At 43.4% G+C, this 18,976-nt stretch overlaps 1 protein-coding gene across 2 annotated transcripts in view; it reads right to left on the bottom strand.

Moving 5' to 3' along the window:
• The window catches only part of piezo1 (piezo-type mechanosensitive ion channel component 1), a 278,272-nt gene that overhangs the window by 203,592 nt on the left and 55,704 nt on the right, over positions 1-18,976 (bottom strand). For both annotated transcript variants that reach the window (XM_055649000.1, XM_055649001.1), the window contains exon 2: positions 7,687-7,782. In XM_055649000.1, the coding sequence (XP_055504975.1) occupies positions 7,687-7,782 (96 nt within the window). The remainder of the gene's footprint in view (positions 1-7,686; positions 7,783-18,976) is intronic.

The raw sequence follows: 18,976 nt of genomic DNA, 5'->3' as shown, positions 1-18,976 counted from the left end.
AAAAGGAACTGCAGATGCTGGTTTATACCAAAGATCGACACAAAATGCTGGAGTAGATCAGCAGTGTTAAAGCCCTGTCCCACTGTACGAGTCCATTCAAAGAGTTCTCCCGAGTTTGCCCTGATTCGAACTCAGAGATTTATGGTAATGGCAGCTTGCAGGTGCTCAGGGCTCCTGTGGACATTTTTCAACATGTTGAAAAATCTTCACGAGTCTTCCCGAGTTTACCTGCCGTTAGCGAGTCTTCCCGAGTACCTGCCGTTAGCGTTACGAGCCGCTAAGAGACGTCCCCGAGCTCCGACGTACCCGCTACGTTCATTCTACGTGCTTACCACGAGTTTAATTTCTTTTTAAATTCGGGAGAGCACTTGAATGAACTCGTACAGTGGGACAGGGCTATTACTCAGCACAGGCACTCTGATCGAGGGTCCAGACCCGAAATGTCACCTTGCCATTTTCTCCAGAGATGCTGCCTGACCCACTGAGTTACTTCAGCATTTTGTGTCTCGCTTTCAGTTTGATATATCTTGAGCAGTTGTTAATTACGATAGTAATGCCCCTGTCCCACTTAGGAAACCTGAACGGAAACCTCTGGAGATTTCGCGCCCCACCCAAGGTTTTCGTGCGGTTCCCGGAGGTTGCAGGTGGTTGCCGGAGGTTGCAGGTAGTGGAAGCAGGTGGGGAGACTGGCAAAAACCTCCGGGAACCGCACGGAAACCTTGGGTGGGGCGCAAAGTCTCGAGAGGTTTCCGTTCAGGTTTCCTAAGTGGGACGGGGGCATTCGGCTTTGGTTTAGTCGAGTTTATTGTCACGTGCACCAAGGTACAGTGACAAGCTTTTTAGTTGTGTCCTATCCAGTCAGCAGAAAGACGATACATGATTACAATCAATCCTCTCACATTATCACAGCTACAAGATAAAGGGAATAACATTTAGTGGTCTGGAAAGATGACTGGAAAAGGAAGACTAACTTTCTGTTGGTTCCACAGAAACTTTGCACTAATGTAAAATAAATGATGTTCTTGGTTTAAATCATTCAGATGAATTGAAACTATTCCAAGTTCTGGTAAAATTAGAACAACCCACGGGATGCTTTGTTTCCACCTTTCGTACCAACCGCAGAAAATTTACCTCCACAGACAACACGGGCATTTTGAACGTAGGAAGGTGAAAAGGATTTAGGTTTTGCATTCCAATCCTTGTGAAGCAGCACAACAGGCGCTGATGAAAGTGCATTTACCTCCAGAGATTTTCCACTGGAAAAAGGATCATCAATTTTGCTGATTTTAAAGGGAATTAAATTTAAATCCATAAACCATAGTTTTATGCAACCTGACTTTCCAATAAAGTCAAGTTACATTTTGTTTAATATAAACACTACCAAAAACATGAAAGTATTTGAAACCAAAGCATATTTCTTTACAGCATTGTTTAAACTAAAATTATCAGTTGGCTTGAAAATGCCTTAAAGTTGTAAAAAAAAAAATAACCTGATGAAATTAGAAACATATAAAATTATGAAAGGACTGGACAAGCTAGATGCAGGAAAAATGTTCCCAATGTTGGCCGAGTACAGAGCCAGGGGCCACACAGTCTTAGAATAAAGGGGACGTCATTTAAGACTGAGGTGAGAAAAAACCTTTCACCCAGAGAGTTGTGAATTTATGGAATTCCCTGCCACAGAGGGCAGTGGAGGCCAAGTCACTGGATGGATTTAAGAGGGAGTTAGAAAGAGCTCTAGGGGCTAGTGGAATCAAGGGATATGGGGAGAAGGCAGGCACGGGTTATTGATTGGGAACGATCAGCCATGATCACAATGAATGGCGGTGCTGGCTCGAAGGGCCGAATGGCCTCCTCCTGCACCTATTTTCTAAAGGAGAAAGCATACTTAAATGTGTCATGCAAGAGACTCAGAAAACTTTCAAAAACACTCTTTTGTATTATTGCAAATTATTGCAAATCCAGAGGAGATGTTCAGAAGAATCTCAGTTGGTACAAGCAAGTCGTGGTCACATTCTGGAAAACCCGGACCATGATCCTTCCTTTAGTGGCAGAGGTTTGTACAATGTGGACAAAAAGAATTGCAGATGCTGGATAACAAAATGCTGGAGCAACTCAGCAGGTCAGGCAGCATCTCTGGAGAATATAGATAGGCCAAGTTTTGGATTGGGGCCCTACTTCAGATGATTGTATTAGGGGGAGAGAAAGCTGGAAGAGAGAGGGTGGGGGTGGGAAGATAAAGTATGGCATGTGATGGGCGCATACAGATGAAGGGGTTTTAATTGGAAGATGGATGGACAAAGGCCAGAGACAATGGATGAAGACAAAAGGCAGTGAGACACGAGAAGAGACGCGGAAAATGAAGCCAGAGGAAGTGGTACAGGTGGATGGGGGTAAGGGGAGGAGAAAGGATTGTTGTTGGTTAGTTCCCCAAAATTGGAAAATTCAATGTTCCTATTGAGGTACAAGCTACCCAAGTGGATGGAATACAAGGTAGTGTTCCTCCAGTGTGCATGTGGCTTCATTCTGGCAGTGGAGATGGCACAGGCCAGAAAGTGGCGTTAGCTCAGAGAATTGCTAAGGACAAACTGCACCCCCTCCACATACACCTGGATCTCCTGCCATCAGGCAAGAGATATCGAAGCATCAAAGCCCGGACTACAAGACTGCTAAACAGCTTCCTACCACAGGCTGTGAGGCTGCTAAACAGTCACTCTGTACTCACAGTCACTTGATTCTGCGGCTGGCACGGACACTTTAATAACTGGCACTGGCCACTCAAATCAGCTGCCCCGGACATTTTTATGATTGGTTTATTGTATTTTAACGTTGTGTTTTACCTGCTTTAACTATTTATACTGTTCCACCAGGGACTGGATTGTTTTTAGTGTTATTATGTGTGAAATGTTTTAAATTTCATGTGCGATGCTCCGCTAATCCCTGGGAAACGTCTTCTCATTTTGCACTGTACAACTGTTGCTTGCAAGATGACAATAAAGGTTGATTGATTAATTGATTGATAAAAAAAAAAATTAGCAACTGGGACCAGTGGGATCAAATAATTAGCAACCAGCAGACCTTGGCGATCTGAACACAAGTGTTTGGGGAAATGGTCGCCTTTATTAACGCTTGGCCTCGCCGTTGAAAAGGCTCAGGGGCACAGAGTGCAGCAGATGAGGTTAGAGGTGGTGCATGTCAACCTCTGTTTAACCTTGTTGGGCTGCTGAGGTCCCTGGGTGGATGGGACGTTACAGGAAAGGGGACAGGTGGTACATCTCCTGAGGAAAGTACCTGGGGAGGGGATGGTTTTTTAGGAGATAGGTGTGAAGGGATGAGTGAACCAGGGAGTTGTGGAGGGAACGGCCTCAATGGAATGAAGAGAGGGGTGGAGGTGGGAAGATGCAACGGTTGTTGGGATCACATTGCAGGTGGAAGAAATGTCAGAAAGTGACGTGTTGGATTCGGGAGGCTGGTGAGGTGAAAGGTCAGGATCGGGGGAACGTCACCCCTGTTCCATCTAGGGGGAGGGGTAACGAGAGCAGAACTACAGGACACAGCAGAGAAGCGGGTGAGAACCCACCTCTGACAGCTGGGGAGGGGGGGGGGGGGGGGGGGGGGGGGGGGGGAACCACGTTTACTAAAGGAAGAGGAAATCACAAATGTCCTAGAAGGAAAAAGCATCTTGGGGGACGGAGAAATTGAGAGTATGGAATGGCTTCTTTGCAAAGGACGTGATGGGAAGAGGTGCAGATAACTGTCGGGGTCAGTGGTAGATGTCAGTTGATAGTCTGCCCCCCATGATGGAGATAGAGAGATCGAGAAAGGGGAGAGAGGTGTCAGAGAGTGGTAACGTTGATGAAATCAATGAGTTCTGCACAGGTGCACGGATTAAGGTTTGTCCCATGACAGGGGGTCTGCATTGATCTGATTCAGTACAGTCATGCATTATGCACTTTGGTTCTTGTTTAAGGTTAAACATTCAGAACTTACTTTACATAACAGTTTAGTGACAGAACACCACCTTAAGTGGGTCCCATGCTTCAGGTCATCTCCGTGTGGATAACAGAATTATTATTGAATTATTGTTCTACTTGTTGTATGACTGCAGAAACCAAATTTCGTTTGGCTTCATTTGAGGTTCAAATAACAATAAATGGTATTGCATTGTATTGCATATCAAGTACAAGGGGCCGCTTATTGCTTTTTATTTTTAATTATGTCGGTTTAATTTAATGTTTTTAACATTGAATAAATAATGGTGGCATTTCAAAGGCATTTGGGCAGACACGTGGATAGAAAGGGTTAGAGAGGAATGGGCTAAATGTGGGCAAAAGGGACGAGCATCGAGGTCGACGTGGGCGAACTGGGCCAAAGGGCCTGTTTCCAGACTGTGTAACTATATTGCAGATGTTATGACCAAATTCCATTGATCTCTTTAAACATGTTAATAATCTTAATACTTTGTTAATTACTTCCTTCATTTTACTAGCTCTTTAGATATTTAATAGTTTTTTTTTTTTAAACTATCTGTTTGGAAACATTGAAAAACGATTAGATTTTAATAGCCTTAAATGTTTCTGAACAGAGATATTATCGTTGTGTGTACCGAGATACAGTGAAGGACTTTGTTTGTGTGCTATCCAGGCCAATTATACCATACATGTGTGCAGTCACGTCATTCAAAAGCACAACAGGTAATGCAGAGAAAAAGAGTGCAGTATATGTATCTTTACAATGTAAAGGGGCTGTCCCACTTGGGCAACCTAATTGGCAAGTTTAGAAGAGTTTGAAAAAATGACATGTTGAAGACCCCCTTCAACTATGTTGAAGACCAGCTTCGACTAGCTACGACTAACTTCGGGAAAATTGAACACCGAACAGTGGAGAGTGAAGCCAACCTCCTTCGATCTCCTTCGACCTCCCTTCGACTATGATGAAGACTATCTGTGACTACCTTCGACTACCCTCGATTACCTACGACTAACATGCCGACCTACTACGACATACTACGACTAAACCTACGAGTAAAAAAAGTATCGATTTTTTCCATGGCGACCTTTTTTTACTCGTGGGCATTTTTTAACATATTGATAAAGACGCCGCGACCTAGCTGAGGCCACGAGTACAGGGGGACCACTCTCGAGCATGAAGGAGGGTTACGAAGACCTCCTACGACCTCGTGTCGACCATGCTGCGAGTATAAGCCAAGGGCAAACTTGCCAGAACACGCAGATTAGGTCGCCCAAGTGGAACAGCCCCTTTAACAGAATTACTGCAACAGTTAGTAGTGCAGATAAAACAAAGTGCAAGGGCTGGGAGATCGAGACTATACTCATAGTTTATGAGCAGACCGTTCGGTAGTCTGACAACAGCAGGACTGACCCTGATCCCAAGTCTGGTGGTTGGTGCTTTCAGGCTTTCGTATCTTGTGTCCAACGGGAGAGGGAGAAGAGGACATGATGTGACGGTATAAACGATTATATTGGCTGCCTTCCCGATGCAAGGTGAAGTGTAGATGGAGTCGATGAGAGGCTGTGTGATGGACTGAGTTATACGCACCACTCTCCACAATCTCTTGCAGTCTCGGGCAGAGCTGTTGCCAAACTAAGCGTGAAATTGTTTTGTTCAAATCGGTAGAAGTGAAGAATAATGGACATGCTGTATTTTCCCCAAATCAAGAGGCCATCTGGCTTATTAAACAAATTATTCTCTCGCAATCTCCTACAACAGCCAAAGCCTGCCAGAGCAGCTGTAATACTTTGCAGCCAATGCTGTGTATGAGCTGCCAGTGAGATTTTCCATCAAGCAATTTATTCCATCTTCCAGACCGACTTCAGCGGCTGAAGCCTTCACCATTCAGGTGTCAGAAGTACTGTAGGATTTAGTGATGTCAGAACAAGCATAGCATGCCATTTGGCCACTGTAAATGGCCAGTAACCTCTAAATGGCCAGTGTGTGTGTTCAACATACTCATAGAAGTCTCAGACTCAAAATATAAAAGTGGTGAACCAGTGTAATCAGCGTGTGTTCGCCAAGTGTTCATAAGTTACACGAGTAGAATTAGATCATTCGGCCCATCAAGTCTCCACCGCCATTCAATCATGGCTGATTTATCCTTCCCTCTACACCCCATTTTTCTGCCTTCTCCCCTTAACCCCTGACACCCATACTAATCAGGAATCTATCAATCTCCACCTTAAAAATATCCATTGACTTGGCCTCCACCGCCTTCGGTATCAGGGTATAATGCAAAAAGGGTCTTTAAAAAACTTCCAATGTATAGCATAAAATCACATCCAGCAGAATTCGTAAACATCAAATTAGCCTTTTAGATCATCAACCAGGAAGGCCAAGGTCCCAGATTCGCCAATAATCTAAATCGCTCCAGTTTGGCTGTATAATTGGCTGCACACATGCAGCTTTGCACGCTCAGCTCACAAAGCAACATGGATTATAACAATAAAAGATTTCATTTCCTTGAGTGTATTTAGCGAGTGTCATTAATGCACAACTGCATCCAGTTTCCTGTCCACTGGTAGATTCTGCTGGGATTGCTGGTATTTCATGCCCATCCTGTTGCCATTTCCCAGGCTACCAGCCCAGCTGCTGTGGCCACTGCAGGTGGCTAGCTTTAGTAATGATGTGTTAATTTATGTCTAGATCCTATGAAACAACTGCAATGGCATGTTGGTACATTCCTAAAGGAATTTAATTTTTTTTAAATATGCATCATTTGAAGGATTACTGAATGGACTGCTTTTCTCTTGACACTTTGCCAACAGCTCAAACTTGCCGTGTTTAAGAAGGAACTGCAGATGCTGGAGAATCGAAGGTTACACAAAAAAGCTGGAGAAACTCAGCGGGTGCAGCTGAGAAGTGGGTGAGTCTGAAGAAGGGTTTCGGCCCGAAACGTTGCCTATTTCCTTCGCTCCATAGATGCTGCTGCACCCGCTGAGTTTCTCCAGCTTTTTTGTGTAAGCTCAAACTTGCCATTTGATATTTTTATGTAGATTTATGAAAATCCTTGACCCAGTTTGAATGTTTTAACTCAACATCAAAATATCATCCCCACAACAGGGTCGGCACAGTGGTGCAACGGTAGAGTCGCTGCCTTACCGGGCTTTCAGCACCAGAGATCCGGGTTCGATCCCGACTACGGGTGCTGCTGTACGGAGTTTGTATGTTCTCTCCGTGACCTGCGTGGGTTTTCTCTGAGATCGTCAATTTCCTCCCACACGTCAATGACATAGAGGTTTGTAGGTTAACTGACTTTGTATAAATGTAAATTGGCCTTAGTGTGTGTAAGATAGTGTTAATATGCAGGGATCGCTGGCCGGCGTGGACTCAGTAGGCCAAAGGGCCTGTTCCCGCGTTGAATCTCTAAACAAAGCTGAACTCAATTAAACAACAAATTGACTTATAACAAGCATAACATAAATTGTTGAGTAATTTAAAATATAGTTTTACAATTTCTGGAATTTAATCTGTCACCATTTGATGGATAAACATTTGGATTATAATTCAGTTCCAGTCAATGAAAATTAAATTATATTCATCAAGCACATTCTAAATTTCAGTGTGTTAGTATTTAAAATGTGATTCAACAAGCCACTGGTTAGCGGATCGCAGAGTTCCTGTAATTTTCGGTAACGGCATTTTGATATTAAAAAACTAATCAGCACTTACCTCTCACAGTGTGTTCACTGGGCCCAAAGAACAGTGGAAGCAGCAACAAGTAAAGCAGGTAAATCAGAGACAAGGCGTTGTAGCGAAAGAGGCAAGCTGTAAATGGAAAATTAAAAAAATATTACATTCCTATTTCTACATAACACTTAAAATAACATAGTTTGCAAATCGAAATTAATTCATACCTACATCAGGTTATTCTCCCAGAAATGTGATAGTCATTCGTTTATAAGATAAAAGATACTGAAGGCAGCAAGATTAGGTTTGTGCTGGAGATGGACACAAAATGCAGGAGTAACTCAGCAGCATCTCTGGATAGGAGGAATGGGTGACGTTTCGGCTCGAGATCCTGAAGAAGAGTCTCAACCCGAAATGTCATCCAATCCTTCCACTGCCTGTCCCGCTGAGTGACTCCAGTATTTTGGGTCCATCTTCGGTGTAAATCAGCATCTGCAGTTCTTTCCTAAACATTAGGTTGGTGTTTTAGTATTGTCCTCCTTCAATTACCACAGAGTTATCGCAAATACACATTTGCTGCTATCAACTACTCTTCTACTTTTCAGCTAATACAGCATTTGCAGGTATATTGGTGGAGAAATCTGACTGTTTAGAAATACTAAACATCTGATGTACTCGCCTCTACACATTCGAATGATCTAAGCATTTAGTGCTGGCTGCCAGGGACTTCTCCCTCCGTCTATTTATTTATTTTTGTCCTTAATGGTTTCACATTCTGACATTGTCAATTAATTTCACCCACATATAACTGCTGAGTGCATCGGGCACCCTTCACCACCGTGAATCAAACTAGAAAACTGGTCCGTCTTAGTATTAAACCAGCATGGAGCATGAAGATAGAAAATGGTCACTTTGCACATCAGAACTTTGAAGAACGTAGAATACCAAAAATGTTTAACTTTGCATTATTGCACTGGCAGCTCAGGGGATGAGAAAAAAGCAATGTTGTTAGTTATACTGGAATATTTTCCAATGCTGACAGAAATAGGAAAGAATTCTCACTGGTGATCTCACCCAAGAACCAAAAGAAATTCATATAAATGCTCCACCTGTCTCACTTAGTTTTGTTTAGTTTAGTATATATTGTCACATGTATCAAGGTAGTGAATAGGTTTTGTTTACATGCTATCCTGTCAAAGAAAAGATGTTTGTGTGGACTTTAGACATACAGCGTGAAAATGGCCCTTCAGCCCATCAAATCCTCACCAACCAGCTATCACTCCATAGACTAATACTATCCCACACACAGGGACAATTTACAATTTTACCAAAGCCAATTAACCTGAATGTCTGTGGAATGAGGGAGGAAACCGGAGCATCCAGAGAAAACCCACGTGGTCGCAGGGAGAACGTATAAACTCCGTACAGACTGCACCCATAGTCAGGATCGAACCCAGGTCTCTAGCGTTGTAAGGCAGTAGCTCTACCGCTGCACCACTGTGCTGCCCCAAACAAAAGAAGAAAGATTGACAATGTTTTACACATCTCTTGTATCCCGAAAATAGCTTAAATTAATTTACTACTATTTTATACTGAATCGTAAAATATTCTATCCTTTAATAAATATATATATCCTTCACAGATTTGATTTCTTCTTCACTGAGAAACAATGTGGAGGGAACCAACAATTAATTAATATTTTCTAAACATAGAAAAATATTCTAAACTTTAAAAAAGAAACAGCTTTGGCAATAATTTCAGAAAGTCACCACCATTTAGACTGCTTTTTAAATGAAAATATACAGGCCATCCCCATGTTACGATGCCCAGCTTATGGACACTCTTACATTCGAGGAGAGATTTAGGAAAAAGATTGTGCAGAAAATTATGAGGGGGAAAAGACAGGGTGAATTCCAGGCCAGGGGAATCAAGAATCAAAGGGCATAGGTTTAAGGTGAGAGGGGACAGATTTAACAGTAACCTGAAGGGCAACCTTTTCACTCAGAGAGTGGTGGGTTTACGGAACGAGCTTCCAGAAAAGGTAGTTTAGGCAGGTACAATAAAAGGCATTTAAAAGACAAAGATTTGGAGGTACATGGACCAAACGTGGGCACATGCGACTAGTGTCGATGGGGCATCTTGGTCCGCAGGGGCAAGTTGGGCCGAAGGGCCTGTTCCTTGCTGTATGATACTATGGCTCAATATACAAGATCATACAGGTTTGGAAAGGTTAAATAGGGAACAAATTGCACTCACTAGAGGCTGGTCCAAGCAGAGGGAAGGAGGGACGCTGCTTTAGGTGAAGAAAACGCAGGCGGTGGATGTGAAGGAAATGTGTGTTTCTGTCCAGTAACGATCTGGAACTCACCACCTGTGGAGGTGGTGGAAACAGAAGCAAGCCCGGCATTCAAAAGGGAATCGAATAAGTGTTTGAGAAAATAAATGGCAAGGATTTGGAGAACAGGGCTGATGTTTAGCAAAATGACAAGGATTCTGCTATCATTATAATATGAGCATTATCATCACTGGAGTCGTGGATATTATCCACATATATATAAAATAAAATATGGTTTGGCAATGTCAGATTTTCACACCAGACCAGTGAGCAGGTAGCGACACAAGGGTACATTGGGGCTAGGTGTCATAAGCAAACATATAAAAGTTTCAGGTCGAGACCCTTCTTCAGACGGGGCTGAAGTTGTGTCTCGACCCGAAACATCGCTAATATCTTCTCTCCGTAGATGCTGCCTCACCCGCTGAGTTTCTCCAGCATTTTGTGTCTACCTTCGAGTTTACCAGCATCTGCATGCAGTTCCTTCTTAAACATATAAAAGGGTCTCGACCCGAAATGTCACCCACTCCTTCTCTCCGGAAATGCTGCCTGTCCCGCTGAGATACTCCAGCATTTTGTATCTGCATAGAATTAAATATACTTTGATTTCCTCTCAATCCTTGTGGAGCTAAATACTAATTTTATGAGCAGACAAGCTCAACCAGATGGAAAAGCAACTCACACATAATAAACTAAAGGTGGTGTAAATCACAGCCATGATATGCAATGAAACTCACTAATCCGAGTAAAACCACTGCACATTTATTGGGGCAGAACTGCTAAAACCAGAGATAACAAAATCCATATAATATTGAAACAATCGTGTCTGACATGTAGCAGACAAGCAACCACTTTTAATTTTAATGACTTTTTCTTCATGTTTCCACTAGCTGAAGAGATATTAGCCTGGACATTCAAGGCAATGAAAGACGGCGCCAAGTGTGAGATGGGCAAAGTGGAAGACTTCCAGTGACCACGTTGGTTATTAGAGTCATAGCGCTCGAGAGCACAGAGACAGGCCCTTCACTCCAACTCATCCATGTAGCTCAACCAAGCTGGTCTCACTTGCCTGTGCCTGGCCCACAAAGCTCCTCTATCCAAGTGCTTGTAAATGTCAGAATTGTATTCAGAATTGTATTCACCTCGACCACTTCCTCCGGAAGCTCACATGTACATAACCACCCACTGTGTGAAAAGTTGCTGCCTTTTAAATCTTTCCCCTCTCACCTCAAACCAATTCCCTTGAAGCTTTTCCTAAATGAAAGAATAATGGGGTAGCAGAGTTAATGCAGTGGTAGAGTTGCTGCCTTACAGCGTCAGTGACCTGGGTTTGATCCTGACTACGGGTGCTGTCTATATAGAGTTTTACATTCTCCCTGTGACCGCGTGGGTTTTCCCTAGAGCATGGTTTCCTCCCACACTCCAAAGGCATGCAGGTTTTGTCAATTGTAGTAGAACTAGTGCAGGGGTGATCATTGGTCGCCAAAGGCCCTGTTTACACGCTGTATCTCTGAACTAGGCATCATGCTCAGCGCAAAAACTGTGGGCCAAATGGCCTGTTCCAGTGCTGTACTGTTTTATGTTCTAGGTTATCGTGTGCAGCTGAGAAAAACGCAATATGCAATTGAATTTCTGGACAATGAAACCAGCCACAGCACATGCTTATTAGAATATTAAAAGCAGTAAATACTTTGAAGGGTGGCTCCAACAGTACACTAATACATTATTTTATTATTTTCTATGCACTGATCACAAAAATACTAATCAGATCTGATCCTTCACTGCACTCTCAGTCTAAATGGGAGAATTTAGTTACCGTTTCAAGCTGATGATCTTCATCAGAGCTTTTCTCACATGCTCTACGACACTTTATTAAAAAAAATGTGTTTCATCCAGAATGTCAGTGGCTTTCAGGTATTCACAGTTTTCAAACTTCCTACATATTCCCCCCCCCAACAACTTGCTCAACATTGCCCAAGTTTGGCCTTTTCTAGGACCACTCTATTCTACATCTGTTTTAGTTTCATTTGCTTTCAGATGCAGCAAGGAAACACGCCCATCAGCCCACCGAGTCCGCACCGACCAATGATCCCCGCAAGGCCAAACTTGGGAAAACACTTTCCCCACACTAGGGACAAGTTATAATTTTACCAAGCTAATTAGCCTGCAAACCTGTACGTCTTTGGAATGCGGGAGGAAACCAGAGCACCTGAAGAAAACCCACGCAGGTCACAGGGAGAACGTACAAACTCCATACAGACAGCACCGAGAGCCAGTTCAGGATCAAACCCGGTACTCTGGCACTGTAAGGCAGCATCTCTACCGCTGCGCTACCATTATTCAATCATTAGTGAATGGAAAACTGGACCAGCCTCTTAAACACAGTGGATATACGAGGTGGTCAGAAACTGTATACGCTGCATTTGCCAACTCAACTTCCAACCCATCCACCAACCATCCTGCCATCTACAAGACCCAAGTCAAAAGGCACAATCCCAGCGTTGGTGATAGACCAGCGAAGTCTAAGTTATGATGAAAGACTTTGAGCCTCCATATGCATCAGGCCCACTGATTAGAGGCAGAACTCTTGATATAACATGACCACAGACCAGACAAGTGGCACTGTGAATGGAAGCTATTCTTCACTTATGTAGGAGCTAAAGCAATTCTCCACGCCAGTACACCAGCTGGAAAACTCCCAGAAATTTCTTCCATCCATAAATTAAACGGTTTTGTCAAACACCTATCTCAAAATGAAATGAAACAATTTTTCTTTAGCAGTTAATGAGGTTGATTAAAGTGCCAGATCATTTGGAAAATATGTTTTTGCACATTATGAAATCCAAGTGGGAAGAGAGGGTACACCCTCGGAAAGTAAATTCGAGAAAGTAAACAGAAAGGGCCAAATAGGCCATATCCATCTACAATGGATATTTTGACGACATTTTATAAAAAAAATGTGTTTCATCCAGAATGTTAGTGGCTTTCAGGTATTCACAGTTTTCAAACTTCCTACATATTTCAAGGACAAAATATATTTTAGTTAGCAAATTGGCAGGAACAATCACAACCCCAAGAATTAAAGGGTCTTTCATCCAGAGCAGGAAGACGGAAAATTCTCCACTGCCCTTTGGCTGCTGTGAATGATAAAAATGAATCAGGAAGCACAAGTAGTAGGGAGCAGGGATTTTTTCCTTCTTTATGGAAAATGTGAGTGAGTGGTAAGACATTCCTTTGTTTGTTGCACACACTCTCCCCTCTCCCCGCTACACAACTAAAAGTAATTCCATCCACATGTGATGTCCAATTTCAATAAAAGAAAAATTCAAGAAATCCCGTGCAGCACCTGAGAACCGATTACTAACTCAGCGCATCAAGTATACACCTATGCATTTACATATGCCTGTGGTCTTGCCCTTTTATAACTGAAAGGAAACAGAACTATCCACCCTGCCACAAACCAATTGCCAAAGATAACTGTATTCCTATTTGAGGCTCACTTTTGATTCAGCTGTAATAGCTGTCAGGCGGAATTTGCAGCCCAACTCCTTGCTCACTGATGTCTATTTCTGGGTTTTGCCAGAATCACCTGGTTCCAGATCTCTTCATCGTCTTGATCGAAATATCAGCCGATGTTCAGACTGATTGCCCTTGATTCAAGGCAGCATTTGACCATTGCAGCATCAAAGTGCCCAGTGAACTGAAGCCATCCGATACCAAGGTGGGAGTCCCCGAACTAGCACGAAGAAAGATGGTTGTCATCGAGTCGTACAGGAGGGAACAGACCCTTCAGTATGTTCATGCTGACCGTGACATTTATCCATCCGGGGCCTACTGGGGGTTTCAGATGCACTGTAAATGTTGCAAGAATATCATCCACAAGATGTTGTCAGGCACTGCATCCCACATTACAGACACCATCTCAGCTCAACTCTAAACCTGCGAATCATCATCTTAAACATATGCCCTCTGATTTTCTCCTCATGGAGAAAAGTCTCTTATTATTTACCCTATTCATACCTCCCATCATTTCATAACCCCCCATCAGGTCTCCTCTCGGCCTACCACTGCTCCCAATAAAACAGGGCCAGCCTTTGCAGTTGCCAAGGGGTGGTGTGATGTGGGAGGGTGGGGTGCAGGGCTACCACTGAACAGAAACTCAAATCAACCAGCGGCTGCGAGAATAAGTCAGAAGCTGGGAATGTGCAGTGAATTTCACTGCACATCTTGTATGTGTATGCGACAAATAAAGTTGACTTGATTGAATGATTCCTCGAGGATCACAAATCCTTTCCACCATAAACTGGGCATGTCAGGAGTGCGGACAAATATTCTTCGTTGGCTGCACAAACAAAGTTGCAAGCACCAGGAAACTATCCCCTGCAGATTTACCTCCGAGTTCCACACCACCTTGCTTTGGAAACACATTGCTAGTCCTTTATCATCACTGGATCTCCATCCTGGAACTTTCATCCCAACAGCATTAAGAAGGTATCTCATCCAGAAGGACTGCAGCAGATCAAACAGGCAACCCCCCCTTCTCAAGGGCCAAGTGGGTATAGGCAATAAATGATGACACAAAGTGCTGGAGTATCAGCATATCAGGCTGCATCTCAAGAGAACATGAATAGGTGACATTTCGGGTCGGGACACTTCTTCAGACTCACATGGATAGGCAACGTTTCGGATCGAGAGACATGAGTCTGAATAAAGGTCCTGACCCGAAAGGTCACCTATCCAAGTTCTCCTGAGATGCCGAGAGTCTGAAGAAGGGTTTTGGCCCGAAAAGTTGCCTATTTCCTTCGCTCTATAGATGCTGCTGCACTCGCTGAGTTTCTCCAGCTTTTTTGTGTAACCTCCTGAGATGCTGCCTGGCCCACTGAGCTTGCTCCTACATTCTGTGTCCTATTTTGTAAACCAACACCTGCAGTTCCTTGTTGCTACATGAACAATAAATGCTGGCCTTGTCAGGAAAGGTCACATCTCTAAAAAGATGAATAAATGAAAAGAGTTAAACACCTTTCATCAATTACGACTTGCCATTCTCTCTAACGCACAGTGTCCCAATACACCTGCAACATTGCCACCAATCTGGCAAAGTGCAACATTTCCTGGGGAATATCCTGTCCACAAGGCAGAGCTCATTTGTCCAACGGCCACTCTATTGTGTTCCTCATCACCAGCATGTGAGAAAAGCTCTGATGAAGATCATCAGCTTGAAACAGTAACTCACCACAGTTACTACCTGATCTGCTGAGTAATTCTAGTATCTTCTAGTTTTAGTAAAAAAAAAACACCTATTTGGTTTAAATCCTGCCCCCATTGTCATTGTGGACTACAGAAGGTCTAGGGGTGGCACGCACACCCCATCCACAGGTGGAACGTGTTTCCAGCTTCAGGTTTCTGGGGATCAACATCTCTGATGACCTCTCTTGGACCCACAATACCTCAACTCTGGTCAAGAAGGCTCACCAGCGTCTCTTCTTCCTGTGGAGACTAAAGAGGTCCATCTGTCTCCTCAGATTCTGGTGAACTTCTACCGCTGCACCATCGAGAGCATCCTTACCAACTGTATCACAGTATGGTATGGCAACTGCTCTGTCTCCGAACGGAAAGCACTGCAGAGGGTGGTGAAAATTGCCCAACACATCACCGGTTCCTCACTCCCCTCCATTGAGTCTGTCCAGAGCAAGCGATGTCTGCAAAGGGCGCGCAGCATTGTCAAGGACGGCTCCCACCCCAACCACAGACTGTTTACCCTCCTCCCATCTGGGAAGCGCTACAGGTCTCTCTGTTGCCAGACCAGCAGGTTCAGGAATAGCTTCTTCCCTGCGGCTATTGCACAACTTAACTCTGCACCTTGGTGATTGCCAGTCACCCCCCCCCCCGGACACTCCTTCCCCCAGAAAAATTGCGCTATTGCTAATGTATGTACATCTATATATATTGCTATGTTCGCTCTTCTGGGTGAGATGCTAACGGCATTTTGGTGTCTCTGTACTGTACACTGTACACTGCACAATGACAATAAAAGATTGAATCTGAATCTGAATCTGAGTTGTATGTGTAGTGGAGCTGGAGACTACGCACAAACTCAAGCAGCACCCATAGATCCCAGGGATGTGGCACCGGGATAAACACCGTGACGGAGAATGTTGAACTATGTTTAGAATTAACATTCAACAAATAAGATTGAATATCGATTACCTTTAATATTTTAATTATCTAACATTTCAATATTTTATTAATGTGAATTATTCAACTTTTTTTTAAATTAAGCAGTTTTCGTATCTTTTAATTACCTCGTTAAGGGATAATATACGTGGCATTTAATCCATAAACTAAAAAGATCTAAATAAGAAAATTCTGTAAAATAATACTGGAGGAAAAAGAATGAAAAGGTATGAAAACAAGGTCATGGTGTCCATTCACTGTAGCAAACATCTGTGCAGTAAGGATCTAGATTGGTCCAGGTTTTTACAAATTGTTTATATTTTAAATACCTGAAGAACTTTTCCTCCCGCTTATTCAAATTTCTGGTCAAAACTCTAAGCTAGAACTGCCAGCTGGTCGGGCCTAGACTAGGGATCATGTTCCATATCTGAGTTTCGCCAGAGGCAAATAATAAGCCGCTGGAGGAGTTAGTGGGTCAGGCAGCATCTGTGGAGGCAGAGGATAGTTAATGTTTTGGGTCATAGAAAGTAGTGCAAGGGTAGGCCATTTGGCCCTTCGAGCCAGCACATGCTAAATCAGTTGATCATCCTAAATCAGCACCCCATTCCTGCTTTCTCCCCAAGAATCAAGTCCCCTTGATTCCGTTAGCCCTAAGGGCTATATCTAATTCTCTCTTGAAAACATCCAGTGAGTTGGCCTCCATTGCCTTCTGTGGCAAAGAATTCCACAGATTCACATCTGTGTGGGTGATGCATTCCTAGATTGATGTGGGGTTCCGACCTGAAAGATTGCGTCTCCACAGATGCTGCCTGACCTGATGAGTTCCTCCAGCTGTTAGCTTTTTGCTCCAGATTCTAGCAACTGTGTTCTCTTGTTTCTCTGGCATATGCTAAACACTGTTGCAGAGAAAATTAAATCCATTCAATTCAAAGTTGCTCCTTTCGTACTGAAGGATGCAAGTCATATTTGATTACAAAAAACAACATCCAATATTTATAAAAAAGACAGATTGTTTGACAATGTAGAACTCTGATTATTACAGGAATAACTATTATGAAATTGGCAAACAACTTGTATCGTCTTTGATCCACTCATTACAAGTATCCAGCACAATTTATGTAAGGATGCAGAAATGAAAAATATTTCAATAACTTAAATGTCACTCATTTTCAACAGCAAACAGTTGGAATATGGTATAAAATAAAACCCAGCTACTAAATGAACAACAATCCGTCAAACATGCAGGTTCCCATCCTGTGGTTTTCCTGGGGGGTGGGGCGTGGGGGGAGGTGTAAGAATTCTCCGTAAGTAACAATGACGGCACGGTGGCGCAGCGGTAGAGTTGCTGCCTTACAGCGCTTACAGCACCAGGGACCCGGGTTCGATCCCGACTGCGGGTGCTGACTGTACGGAGTTTGTACGTTCTCCCCGTGACCAGCGCTGGTTTTCTCCGAGATTGCCGGTTTCCTCCCACACTCCAAAGACGTACAGGTTTGTAGGTTAATTGGATTGGTATCAATGTAAATTGTCCCTAGTCTGTGTAGGATAGTGTTAGTATGCAGGGATCTCTGGGGGGGCGGGGTCTTGATCGGCTGAATGGCCAGTTTCCGCGCTGTAACTATAAACTAAACTAAACTAATTGTCAATTTGTAGATTTGTGGGCATCTGTTATTGGAGGAGGCAACTAAGGGGAGAGGCTGACCAGACATGGGAGCTGGTGAGGTGGAGGACCAAGTCAGCTGGAGGGTGGTATCGGTTAGGGCTGATGATACGTGCAATTGGCATTTAGGAACAGTTTTCTGGTACATCTGGAAGGGGGAATGCAATAAAAAGATATTATTACATCTACTAGTGACAAAATTAGAACATCCCATTCTTTCCTTTGGAATATATTAAACTTTCAATGGAACAAACATTTTGTGGACATTCAGCCAACCCTATTTGACCAATAAACACATTTTAACTTCCCTTAAAATTAATAATATCAACAACATTGGTCATGAATGACTAACTCCACTTTCCACAAAGATGCTGGGTGGATTACTCCGGTACACTGCTTACATTGCAGCTGACATGGGCGCTAACCTATCCACTGAGTTGGAGCGAGAGGTGTTGCGAAAGGGAAGCGGAGGGAAGAATCAGAGTGTGTAGGCAAGAGCAAAGGGGCAGCATCGTGGATTGAAGCCTTCGAGCTCTGCACAAGTGTCGGAGCCGTACCCATGCATTTGTCAATGCACTGGAATTGGAAATGAGGGAAAGAATCTGGACAAGGTTGATGAAAGGATTGTTCCACGATAGAGGCAGGCATTGTTCGACATATACAGGTTCCCAAGGCTGGAGAATTTAAGAAGCAATCATCTAGTATGAGAACAGTTCAGCCAGGAGACAGAGACTGGACTTCCCTTCAAGGAAGGAGTAAAGAACCCGCTGGCCATCCCAGGAAATTGGACGCCCTTGGTGAAAATAAACCCTTCAAGGTCAGGACACTCTTCCAATGGCAGCTGGTGTTAGAAGTGCCATGGATGTACATGAGACAGCGTAGAATAAACGGAGAAAGGAATAGGTGTTCTGGACAATGACATTTGCAGTTCAACCTGTCACAGTACCCAGTTCACACTATGCCTGTACAATTCACCTACAGTGGCAACCTTAACAGTGTTTCAAATCAACATGATAGAAATCACACAATTGGAAATCAATAGGAAATCAAGATATGAATATCAATTTGCTTAATACTAAATATTTAGTAGCTTCTGCATATATTTACCTTGTCTAGACTGGCTTAACCTTACTTATTTATGAGGCACCTTCTACAAAGCGTGGTTC

The sequence above is a fragment of the Leucoraja erinacea genome, chromosome 17 (assembly GCF_028641065.1).
Source record: "Leucoraja erinacea ecotype New England chromosome 17, Leri_hhj_1, whole genome shotgun sequence".
NCBI classification, from domain to species: domain Eukaryota; kingdom Metazoa; phylum Chordata; class Chondrichthyes; order Rajiformes; family Rajidae; genus Leucoraja; species Leucoraja erinaceus.
Note: the sequence above shows the minus strand (reverse complement) of the source record. Positions and strands in the feature narration are given on the sequence as shown.